The sequence below is a fragment of the Triticum dicoccoides genome, chromosome 3B, assembly GCF_002162155.2.
Source record: "Triticum dicoccoides isolate Atlit2015 ecotype Zavitan chromosome 3B, WEW_v2.0, whole genome shotgun sequence".
In the NCBI taxonomy this organism is placed as follows: Eukaryota; Viridiplantae; Streptophyta; class Magnoliopsida; order Poales; family Poaceae; genus Triticum; species Triticum dicoccoides.
Window position 1 is genome coordinate 561,754,496 of NC_041385.1, and position 12,815 is coordinate 561,767,310.

The 12,815-nt window shown below is 43.8% G+C and overlaps 1 protein-coding gene across 1 annotated transcript; it reads right to left on the minus strand.

Moving 5' to 3' along the window:
* Window positions 1–7,960: 7,960 nt before the first annotated feature.
* LOC119277079 lies at window positions 7,961–11,996 on the minus strand. Its single transcript, XM_037558297.1, has 2 exons — window positions 11,487–11,996; window positions 7,961–8,260 (listed from the first exon to the last, which is right to left on the minus strand). The coding sequence occupies exon 1, from the start codon at window positions 11,888–11,890 to the stop codon at window positions 11,492–11,494; it is 399 nt and encodes a 132-aa protein (XP_037414194.1). The 5' UTR covers window positions 11,891–11,996; the 3' UTR covers window positions 7,961–8,260; window positions 11,487–11,491.
* Between the last annotated feature and the right edge of the window lie 819 nt (window positions 11,997–12,815).

The following is a 12,815-nucleotide window of genomic DNA, read 5'->3' on the forward strand; positions in this document are numbered from 1 at the left end:
CTCTTTTACTTCACTTATATTTGTTAGAGCGTGGGCATATCTTTTGTAGAAAATTAAACTCTCTTGCTTCACTTATATCCATTTAGAGAGATGTCAGGAATTGGTCATTCACATGGTTAGTCATAAAATCCTACATAAAACTTGTAGATCACTGAATATGATATGTTTGATTCCTTGCAATAGTTTTGCGATATAGAGATGATAATATGTGGGAGGTTCTAGTAAATTGTTGTGTTTAGTAAGGATATTGGTGTTAAGGTTTGTGATTCCCGAAGCATGCACGTATGGTCTCCTAACTATGTAACCAATTGGCGCGCATTGTATTTTGATTGTTTATCTTTGCGTGAAGGTCGGGGGCGCGCGACGGTTAGCTCCTACCAACCTCCCCCCTAGGAGCATGCGTAGTAGTACTTTGCTTTGAGGGCCAATAAAATTTTGCAATAAGTATATGAGTTTTTTATGACTAATGTGAGTCCATGGATTATACGCACCCTTACCATTCCATCATTGCTAGCCTCTTTGGTACCGTGCATTGCCCTTTCTCACCTCGAGAGTTGGTGCAAATTTCGCCGGTGCATCCAAACCCCGTGATACGATACGCTCTATCACACATAAGCCTCCTTATATCTTCCTCAAAATAGCCACCATACCTACCTATTATGGCATTTCCATAGCCATTCCGAGATATATTGCCATGCAACTTCCATCATCATCATATACATGACTTGAGCATTCATTGTCATATTGCTTTGCATGATCGTAAGATAGCTAGCATGATGTTTTCATGGCTTGTCCATTTTTTGATATCTTTGCTATGCTAGATCATTGCACATCCCGGTACACCGCCGGAGGCATTCATATAGTCATATCTTTGTTCTAGATATCGAGTTGTAATATTGAGTTGTAAGTAAATAAAAGTGTGATGATCATCATTATTAGAGCATTGCCCCAGTGAGGAAAGGATGATGGAGACTATGATTCCCCCACAAGTCGGGATGAGACTCCGGACTTTATGAAAAATAAAAGAGGCCAAAGAATCCCAAATAAAAAAAAGAGGCCAAAGAAGCCCACCAAAAAAAATTAAAAAAATAAAAGAGAAAATAAAAAATGAGTGAAAAAGAGAGAAGGGGCAATGTTACTATCCTTTTACCACACGTGTGCTTCAAAGTAGCACCATGTTCTTCATATAGAGAGTCTCTTGAGTTATCACTTTCATATACTAGTGGGAATTTTCATTATAGAACTTGGCTTGTATATTCCGATGATGGGCTTCCTCAAATGCCCGAGGTCTTCATGAGCAAGCAAGTTGGATGCACACCCACTTATTTTTAGTTTGAGCTTTCATACACTTATAGCTCCAGTGCATTCGTTGCATGGCAATGCCTACTCCTTGCATTGACATCAATTGATGGGCATCTCCATAGCCCGTTGATTAGCCGCGTCGATGTGAGACTTTCTCCCTTTTTTTGTCTTCTCCACACAACCTCCACCATCATACACTATTCCACCTGTAGTGCTATATCCATGGCTTGCGCTCATGTATTGCGTGAGGGTTGAAAAAGTTGAAGCGCGTTAAAAAGTATGAACCAATTGCTTGGCTGACACCGGGATGGGCATGAGGGGTACCTTGTGTTAAGAAAAGGGAGCATAAAAGACTATATGATTTTGTAGGGATAGCGCTCTTTAGCATGGATATTTTGAAAGACATGATTGCTTGTTGGGATGCCCGAAATATTATTGTTTTTATGTCAAATGATAGACTATTGCTTTGAATCACTCGTGTCTTAATATTCATGCCATGATTAGATTACATGATCAAGATTATGCTAGGTAGCATTCCACATCAAAAATTATCTTTTTTATCATTTACCTACTTGAGGATGAGCAGGAATTAAGCTTGGGGATGCTGATACGTCTCTGTCGTATCTATAATTTTTTATTGTTCCATGCCAATATTCTACAACTTTCATATACTTTTGGCAACTTTTTATAATTTTTTGAGACTAACATATTGATCAAGTGCCCAGTGCCAATTCCTGTTTGTTGCATGTTTTTTGTTTTGCAGAAGACCCATATCAAACGGAGTCCAAACGGGATAAAAACGGACAGAGAATATTTTTGGAATATTTATGATTTTTGGGAAGAAGAATCGACGCGAGACGATGTTCGAGGGGCCCACGAGGCAGGGGGCGCACCCCAGGGGGGTGGGCGCGCCCATGGCCCTCGTGGACACCCAGTAAGGTGTTTGCTGCTCTTCTTTTGCCGCAAGAAAGCTAATATCTGGAAACAAATCGTGTTGAAGGTTTCAATTCAATCGGAGTTATGGATCTCCAGGAATATAAGAAACTGTGAAAGGGCAGAATCAAGGAGCGCAGAAATAGAGAGAGACAGAGAGACAGATCCAATCTCGGAGGGGCTCTCGCCCCTCCCACACCATGGAGACCATGGACCAGAGGGGAAACCCTTCTTCCATCTAGGGAGAAGGTCAAGGAAGAAGAAGAAGGGGGGCTCTCTCCCCCTCTCTCCCGGTGGCGCCAGAACGCCGCCGGGGCCATCATCATCACCATGATCTACATCAGCACCTTCATCATCTTCACCAACATCTCCATCACCTTCCCCCATCTATCTACGGCGGTCCACTCTCCCGCAACCCACTGTACCCTCTACTTGAACATGGTGCTTGATGCTTCATATTATTATCCAATGATGTGTTGCTATCCTATGATGTCTGAGTAGATTTTCGTTGTCCTATCGGTAGTTGGTGAATTGCTATGATTGGTTTAATTTGCTTGTGGTTATGTTGCTGTCCTTTGGTGCCCATCATATGAGCGCGCGCGTGGATCACACCATAGGGTTAGTTGTATGTTGATAGGACTATGTATTGGAGGGCAAGAGTGACAGAAGCTTCAACCTAGCATAGAAATTGATGCATACGGGATTGAAGGGGGACCAATATATCTTAATGCTATGGTTGGGTTTTACCTTAATGAACGTAAGTAGTTGCGGATGCTTGCTAATAGTTCCAATCATAAGTGCATAGAATGCCAAGTCAGGGATGACATCCTAGCAGTGGCCTCTCCCACATAAAACTTGCTATCGGTCTAGTAGAGTAATCAATTGCTCAGGGACAATTTCACAACTCCTACCACCACTTTTCCACACTCGCTATACTAACTTTATTGCTTATTTATCTAAACAGCCCCTAGTTTATATTTACGTGCTCTTTATATTCTTGCAAATCTATCCAACGACACCTACAAAGTACTTCTAGTCTCATACTTGTTTTAGGTAAAGCGAACGTTAAGCGTGCGTAGAGTTGTATCGGTGGTCGATAGAACTTGAGGGAATATTTGTTCTACCTTTAGCTCCTCGTTGGGTTCGAAACTCTTACTTATCGAAAGAGGCTACAATTGATCCCCTATACTTGTGGGTTATCATACAGTCGGATGCCATGGTGTAGTATTTTTCAAGTGCTCAAGTATGCTTACCCAATCTCCATACTCCAATGTTATTGGCTCCCAGATGCCATGCTCCCCAACGGCAAGCAACCAATCGACACAACACTTCAACAACAGCATAAGGAGCAGCAGCTCAACAATCCTGGCGGTGTCCTACGACGATGAGGCATGCAGGTGGGCGGTGGACGCCGGTTGGGAGGACGGGGTGGAAGGATCTGACTCAAGTAGGAGGAGGAGGGCACGCCACTGCGTCTCGTCTGAGATAATTGGTCGTCATTGGTTGTGGAAGGATAGGGCGTCGCCGGCTGGGGAGAGGCCGGAGCTCATGAAGGCAGGCACAGCGGGAGGGAGGAAGAGGTGGGGAGCAACGGGTAGATAAGGTAGGGCGGCGACCAGGCTCTCTCCCTCCATATCCAGATCGGGGTAGAGTAGGAGCGACGAGAGAGAGGGGGCGCACGGTACTGGACGGAAGGGGATGGGGGCGATGGCACTGGGCGGTGGCGTGGGTGGGGGGTCCAAGGCGACGGCACTGGGTGGCGATGGTGCGAGGCGATGGGGATCGATGTTGACTTGGTGAGTGCGTCGCTGAGGGAAGAGGTGGGGACTGGATGTGGGGAAAGAAATTAGGGCTGCGTGCGGCCGTGCGCTTTCAATGACTACTATCTTTTCGCTTCTCCGCAGCTGCCTCGCGTGCTTTTTTGGTCCGAATTTTTTAATCCCTGCCAACGTGCATACTGGCAGTGCATCCGCCCTCATTTAATTTCCAGGGCATATGAACTGACCCTAAAGACGTCGGCAAATAGACTGCCCTTGTAAGTTCATTATCGCCGGCACATAGCATGCCCTATAATATTTTTCCTGGCAGCTAAAGCTTTGCCAACAATATAAGTGACCCAAATGCTTAACTTTTCCCGGCAGTTGATTGCCCTTAAAGTTTTTCATGGTGTAGTGATATTGGGCATCAAGATCTATAGAGATAGATCAAGACGCTTGATAAGATTTTTAATGAGTACATACCTTGACAAGATTTTGAAGGAGTTCAAAATGGATGAGTCAAAGAAGGAGTTCTGACATGTATTGTAAGGTGTGAAGTTGAGTAAGACTCAAAGCCCGACCATGGGAGAAGATAGAGAGAGAATGAAAGTCATTCCCTATGCTCAGCCATAGGTTCCATAAAGTATGCCATGCTGTGTATCAAATCTGTTGTGTACCTTGCCATGAGATCAGTAAACAATGGTCAAAATTATCCTTAGAGGACTAAGGAAATATTTCTCAGTTATGGAGGTCATAAAGATTTCGTCGTAAAGAGTTACATCAATGTAAGCCTTTTACACCGATCCAGATGACTCTGAGTCTCAATCTGGATACGTATTGAAAGTGGGAGCAATTAGCTAGAGTAGCTCCATGCAGAGCATTGTAGACATAGAAATTTATGAAATACATACGGATCTGAATGTGGCAGACCCGTTGACTAAACCTCTCTCACAAGCAAAACATGATCACACCTTGGTACTCTTTGGGTGTTAATCACATAGCGTGTGAAGTAGATTATTGACTCTAGTAAACTCTTTGGGTATTGGTCACATGGCGATGTGAACTATGGGTGCTAATCACATGACGATGTGAACTAGATTATTGACCCTAGTGCAAGTGGGAGACTGAAGGAAATATGCCCTAGAGGCAATAATAAAGTTGTTATTTTATATTTCCTTATTCATTATAAAGGTTTATTGTTCATGCTAGAATTGTATTGATCGGAAACTTAAATATATGTGTGAATACATAAACAAATACCGTGTTCCTAAGTGAGCCTCTACTAGCCTAGCTCGTTGATCAAAGATGGTTAAGGTTTCCTAACCATGGGCATGTATTGTCATTTGATAATGGGATCACATCATTAGGAGAATGATGTGATGGACAAGACCCATCTGTTAGCTTAGCATAATGATCGTTCAGTTTATTGCTATTGCTTTCTTCATGTCAAATACATGTTCCTTCGACTAGGAGATTATGCAACTCCCGGATACCGGAGGAATACCTTGTGTGCTATCAAACGTCACAACGTAACTGGGTGATTATAAAGATGCTCTACAGGTATCTTCGAAGGTGTTTGTTGAGTTGGCATATATCAAGATTAGGATTTGTCACTCCGAGTATCGGAGAGGTATCTCTGGGCCCTCTCGGTAATACACATCATAAGCTTGCAAGCAAATGACTAAGGAGTTAGTCACAAGGTGATGTATTAGAGAACGAGTAAAGAGACTTGCCGGTAACGAGATTGAACTAGGTATGGAGATACCGACGATCGAATCTTGGGCAAGTAGCATACCGATGGACAAAGGGAATTACGTATGTTGTCATAACGGTTCGACCGATAAAGATCTTCGTAGAATATGTAGGAGTCAATATGGGCATCCAGGTTCCGCTATTGGTTATTGACTGGAGAGGTGTCTCAGTCATGTCTACACAGTGCTCGAACCCATAGGGTCCGCACGCTTAACGTTCGATGACGATATAGTATTATATGAGTTATGTGATTTGGTGACCGAATGTTGTTCGGGGTCCTAGATGAGATCACGGACATGAGCAGGAGTCTCGAAATGGTCGAGAGGTAAAGATTGATATATAGGATGAGGGTATTCAGACACCGGAAGTGTTTCGGGGGGTACCGGGTACTTATCGGGTCACCGGAAGGGGTTCCGGGCACCCCCGGCAAAAGATATGGGCCTTATGGGCCAAGAGGGGAAACGCACCAGCCACAATGCGCCCCCCGTATGGACCGGCCTAGGAGGAGAAGGAAAGAGGGGAAGGGAAAGGAAAGAGTGGAATAGGACTCCCCCTTCCTTCCCTCCCCCCCCCCTCTTTCCTTCCCCCTCCGACAAATATGGCAGGGGCGCGGCCAAGGGCAGGAGCCCAAGTAGGATTCGGACCTACTTGGGGCGCCCCTTAGCCTCTCGAGGAGGCGCCTAGCACACCCCAGACAATTGCCTAGCCGTGTGCGGCGCCTTCCTCCACCGTTTACACCCCCGGTCATATTTTCATAGTGCTTAGGTGAAGCTCTGCGGAGATCACTTCACCATCACCGTCATCACGTCGTCGTGCTGACAGAACTCATCTACTACCTCGACGTCTTGCTGGATCAAGAAGGCGAGGGACGTCACCGAGCTGAACGTGTGCAGAACGCGGAGGTGTCGTGCGTTCGGTACTTGATCGGTTGAAGCGCGAAGAAGTTCGACTACATCAACCGTGTTGTGAAATGCTTCTGCTTACGGTGTACGAGGGGCTACGAGGGTACGTAGACACACTCTTTCCCTCGTTGCTATGCATCTCCATGAAAAGATCATTGTGTGTGTGTGTGTGCGTAGAATTTTTTTTTGTTTTTCATGCAACGATTCCCAACAAAGAAACAACGTGACGTCTCAAATGTGGCTCCTTGCGTGCAGCCGCCGCCATCCACGTGTATCCTGCGGGCCTGGCTGTGAAAAAATTGTCGACTCGGCGGTTCCCAACGTGCCTGGGTCAAAGATGATTTAAGTTTTGTGCTGTGCAGACCAAATAGTAAACACAAGCGACTAAAAGGGTCATTTTCTTTCAGCGCGGGCTTGGTTGGGGTGTGTGCAAGCAACCAAACACATCACAAGTCTTCGCGTGTGGTAGTACCTACTGAAGTTTTGGTGCGCCGTCGCGATAGCTGCTCCTTTCGACTCGGTACTCCTCCTCCTGTAGCCAGCGAACGGTCCATGACCATGAGCCCCGTTCCATAAACCAGGAGATCTAGCACAAAAGACTTGGTACTCGATCACAATCACATGGGCAAGGACTAAAGAGCACTGTTGCATAAACAACGTGACAAAGTTAGCCAGGGTCCACCGCCTGTCTGGCCATCTTGCCAGACTTTTGACCGTTAGTGGCAGCGAGGAATGCATCATGACAATCCCTACGAGACCACGACGTCACGCTGCTGCTTCGTGCCCGCCAGATCCTTCAAAGGCTCGACCATCTCTGATCTCACCGGTAGCAGCAAATCAGGCGGCATGCATGCGGCGGTAGAGCTAAAGAGACAAGCAGAAGAAACATGCAAACCATTGTACACATGCATGCATGCTTACTTATTCACCGCCAAAGGTAGTAACGCTGCTGGGCAAAGCAAAAGAGCAGACGGCCGGTGTGCATTTTTAAACTCCAGGCAAGACTATATTGGACACACCCGTACTGAGAAATTTATAGGGCAATCACAATCAGTGGCTTCAAGCTAAATTCTGGCTGGATTCAACCATGGCCAGCAATTTTGATTTTGATTTTGATTTCTTTCAGTATACAAAGGTCTGATGATGCAGCTTGCGCGTTCCCAGCCACAGTAAGCCAACTGTGTAAAACAGCATGCACACAGACACCATGGACCAGCGGCCACAAGCGAAGCACGTATTTCAAAAACAAAAACTTAAAAGGCGTGTGAATGGCAGTTACAACCCCAAGCCATGTGTAGACCATGTTCTACATTGTACAAAGAAATCATTCCATTGGTCTGTCAAAACGCAGTGAAAGTAGATCATGTGCGGATTCCAGCAGAAGATTTGAGTTTTTCATAAATTTAATTAAACCACAAATCAGCATTAGGCTGGCTGACTTTTAGAACACAACTTACAAGGTAGGTGCATCCGGTTTACTCCCCAAGAGCCATATTATTGCCACCATCATCTTTTACAACCAGAAATTTTTCTCCGAAACAAAAGAGGAAGGGACTTTCAAGGAAAAGCGGAAATGAAGTGAGTGCAGCTTCTGCTGCAGCTTGACCACAAGACCTGGCAAATTAAGCAGTGTTGAATCAATAATCCTTGTTATGATGATACTAAACGAAGTGAAATAATTAGGCATGACTTCAACTTCAGGTCTAGAGTTAGATAGGCAAAGGCCCAAACTATAGCTAGTAGCTAGGAGCAAGTGTCTTCTCTCATCATAGATTTAGATAAGCAAAGGCCCAAACTCTAGCTAGTGGCTGGTAGCAAGTGTCTTATCTCATCATAGATTTAGATAGGCAAAGGCCCAAACTCTAGAAGGCACCCAGAAATCTAGATAAAAGACCAGCATGTGCAATTCCAGATATAGGCATACAGCCTGTACCACTCAATAAAGTGAGTAACAGGGTAGTACTACAATGCAGATGCTGCCAGTGAAAATGTATGACAGGTTGAAAGTAGATGCCGATAACAGTTGCCCTGATGCAATTATTACGCATGCTACAAGACAGACATTGGCAGGATGATATTCATGAAAGAAACTCATTAAATGAATATGACACAGATAATGCAAATGAGAAGGGAAGCAAGGAAAGAACTAAATATTCTGAACATAAGATAACAAACACGATGACAATGATACAAGAAAATCAGTTAGATTCAGTTAGCAATATATATTTTTCCAAGCAGAATTGAGCACATGGCAGTTTTAAGCGTTTATAGTAACAATATATGGAGAGTATGTAGGTCACTGTTAACGACTACTATGGAAAGAAAATTAAAACGCCAACGAGAAAGAACAATTGCCGAATGGCTCAAACCAAACTTTCCCTCAATAAAATGGTTTAAATTTCTGCATGGAAGAACATTATCGTAGCGACGAAAACTTGGAAAGGTATAAGCACTTTCCAATATGCGACACGCCATCTAGGCGTGCCAGTGTACATTGATAAATATATTATTCATTGAATCACAAAAAGTAAACAAACTGACTGATCTGTATTCAGCATACTTATTGACCTTCAAAACGATTTTCTTGGTTCGAGGGAAATCAGCACGCTGACATAATAAATACATGCAAAGCTGCTATTACGGTAGATTAAACATTTTGAATCTGCCGCATAAATTCTGGACCTAACCGGCCTACTTTACTTGCCTCAGCAACGCAATAGCATAGCTCAACTTTTGCCAGCCAAACATCTTGGTAGCCATCTTGATCACATTAGTCCCAAAGAGGATAAATTGGTGGTAAATACATTAGCTTAGTTGGTTCAACCATTTATTGACCCCAATAACATAGCTGGTGTAGAATAGAACTGGCTTCATAACCATAGCATATAATATTTTTTATCTCCAGTCAATTTCAGCACACCAAATAGAAACTATTAGAAGGCTCTTGAACCTCTGAAACCTAGCATGTCAAACTCAAATACTGAAAGCATCTCATCTGTGACAGATTGTTTTTTCATCTCTTGCACGGTTGTGCCTTTATAAAATAATAATAACTCGGATATATCACAGATGTGTAACACAATTAAAATAAGGTTGGTATTTAGGTGCTTCATATGCATGAATTAGCTAGGAGATCTTTTGCCATGATTTCAAAAATATCGCATAGACAGTTACTGATCAAAATTAATCATGGTTCATATCTCCAAACCCACTGCAAAAAATCAGAAGCTACTCTGCCAACTATCAATCCATGTTTTTTGTTTTGAAAAACACTATCGATCCATGTTGATTTACTCAAAAACATGTTAAGAGAAAATCAATCAGACACTGTTGGTCCGTACAACAATGTACCTGGAACTGTCCACATTCAGAATTGAAAGAGAATTATATTTATAATGCCCGCTAGATATCCCGCTAAAAAAAGTGTAAACCTCATATCCATGTTGCATTAAGATTGAGCCAGCAATTAATTGGTTAGAACCAGTTCCATATATTGCAAGGTCATCTCATTTGTTACCTCTAGGCATGTTACAAGATGAGAGTCCTGCTAATTCCTGTTCTCCCAAATGTACAACAAAACATCATAGCTCTATGTAAAGTGAAGTATAGAGCTAACTAATCAAAAATTCAAAACAAAATTTGTGCACCCTAGAGTGAAAGATTACATCTACAAAATTCAAAACAAAATTTGTGCACTCTAGAGTGAAAGATTACATCTACTGAAGTTAGCATGAACCAACTAACTTGAAACACAACCTACTCAAAATAAATAAAACTTACAGGCAACACAAACAAATTATGATTCTTCCTTCCAGACAACATTAATAAGTATACATACACATAATATAGCAACGGACCATGGAAGAAATGCATGCAATAAACAAAATATAAAAATCCTAGAGCCTTGGCCATGTTCATCGTATTTGTTTGAGACTCCCTAGCGTCTCTACTCGGCCTAAAATGTGATCTCGAGGACCTCAAAAAACTTGAGACCGCTCCCCGTCCATATTTGCAATGAATCCAGTGGATCATCCTCATGGAGGAGGTGATGGGCGCACAAAAGGAGGTAACCGTCGGTGTCACCTTGTGGGAAGCCCAGGTTATGATTGATTAATTTATCATTCCAAATCTAATCCTGGTTCACTGGAACCATATAAGCCCATACCCAGAACTCCAATCAGGAAAGAAATGGAACCACCTGCAGTATAAAAAATGAACTTTGTAGTTTGGATTATTCCTAACTTTCTGCCATCCTTTCTTTTGCTTTGATTAGATGTTGTCATGCAAGAAGTTGTGAGTGGTTCGAATGGTTACCGACATGAACCCTCAGGCGCAAGCCAGCTGTTTTGAAAGGATAGGGTAGGATGGTGCTGGAAACCGATTCTTGTGGCGTCAGTAGGCTCAGAGGGAATGGAAAACAGGATTTGTGATTCTCGTAGCTCGTTTAAATGACATCCTCATTTTACATTATGATGTTCAAGCCAACCAATATATCTTTGATATACACTTGAAAAACCAGAGACTTAGCAATTCACAATGATATACTTAACCTTGACTTATGCGGCATGATGCATTTCCCTCTAAAAAGATGGTGATGAAGTTGGGTTACAGTTGAACCAATCATCATATAGTTAACTATTTCATGAATTGCAACAAGACAGGAAATCTAATTTCACAAAGCAAGGTTGGGTTATCAACTATATTCACACGTACTGACGCCCCGAATCTACATTTGATTCTAAAACAACAGACACACACTGATTAAGATAAAGATTGCAATTAGGCATGCATGACACGGAACCCTAGCTCTAACCCCCGATCTAAAGGTAGCAGCCCTCACCTGGATCACTTGGTGTAGCCGCCGCCGACTTCGCTGTACTCGACAGCAGAATTGACGTAGGGGACGGGGAAGTCCTTGGCGGGGTCGAACTGCTTGGCGGCCATGTAGCGCTCGAGATCGGGCTTGCGGAGGAGGGTGCGGCGGACGGGCGGGCGGTTGCGGCGGCAGTCGCGCGGGTAGTACTTGATGTCGAACACGGTCTCCGGGTCGGAGGTGGGGATGACGGCCCTGAGGGAGTCCTCGCGAAGGGTGGCCGGGCAGGTTTGACGGTACTCGAGCGCACCCGGGACCGCGCTGCGGTACTCGGGCGAGGAGCACGGGCCGGTGATCTCCCACGGCTTCTTGAAGAACTTGCGGAATGTCTGGATCAGTGACTTGCCGGCGCCGGCAGCGGAGGAGGCCATCGGGGGCGGTGCGGTGGCTACGGCCCGACGGGAAGGGGGAGGTGGGGAACGGGGGAGATCGGCAGATGCGGGAAACGGGCTGTTCAGCGACGGTGAAGACCGAAGAAACCTGGATTTAGCTATGGCTGCACTGCACAACGTGGCCTGATCTGGACCGTCTGACCGGGAAGAAGGCCGAAGAAAAGAGCACAGTGGTGGAAAGGAAGGAGAAATTATCGATGCAAACCAAAGTTTTTTTTTAGAATAATGCAAACCAAAGTTATGGTGAATGGATCAATAGAACTATGTTTACTTGTTGTTTTTTGCGGGGAACCAAATTTAGTTTTGAAAAAAAAAACTCAAAAAATTCAGTATGTTGAAGAAATGGTTTTTTATTGACATGTAAATTTTCTTTTTTCTTTTTGCAGGAAGACGTGTAAAATTTCAAGTTCAAACATAAGTTCAAGCTCTAGTTGATAAGTATTTGGGGCTGCCAATGGCCATTGGTTGCTCGTCCGATATTTAATTTGAACACATTGCCACTAGTATCCGTAAACTAGTAAATGGGTACGTTCCCAAACTTCTGAGCACCGCAACAAGGGAAGTTCTGATCAAAGCGGTTTGTCAGGCAATTCCCACAGATTCCATGAGTTGTTTCAGGTTGTTCAAAAAACTATGTAAGAAGTTGACTGATATAGTGGCTCGATTCTTCTGGGGTGGAGATGAAAACTGAAGGAAGCTACATTAGAAAAAATGGAGAGATATAGCTATACCAAAAGGAGAAGGAGGCATGGGCTTTTAGGGATTTTGAAATGTTCAATCAGGCTATGCTTGCAAAACAGGGCTGGAGGTTGATTACCACACGGGAATCGTCGTGTGCTAGAATTCCTAAGGGCAAGTATTCATGATCATGACTTTATGTTAGCCACGAACAAGAGAGGGTCAT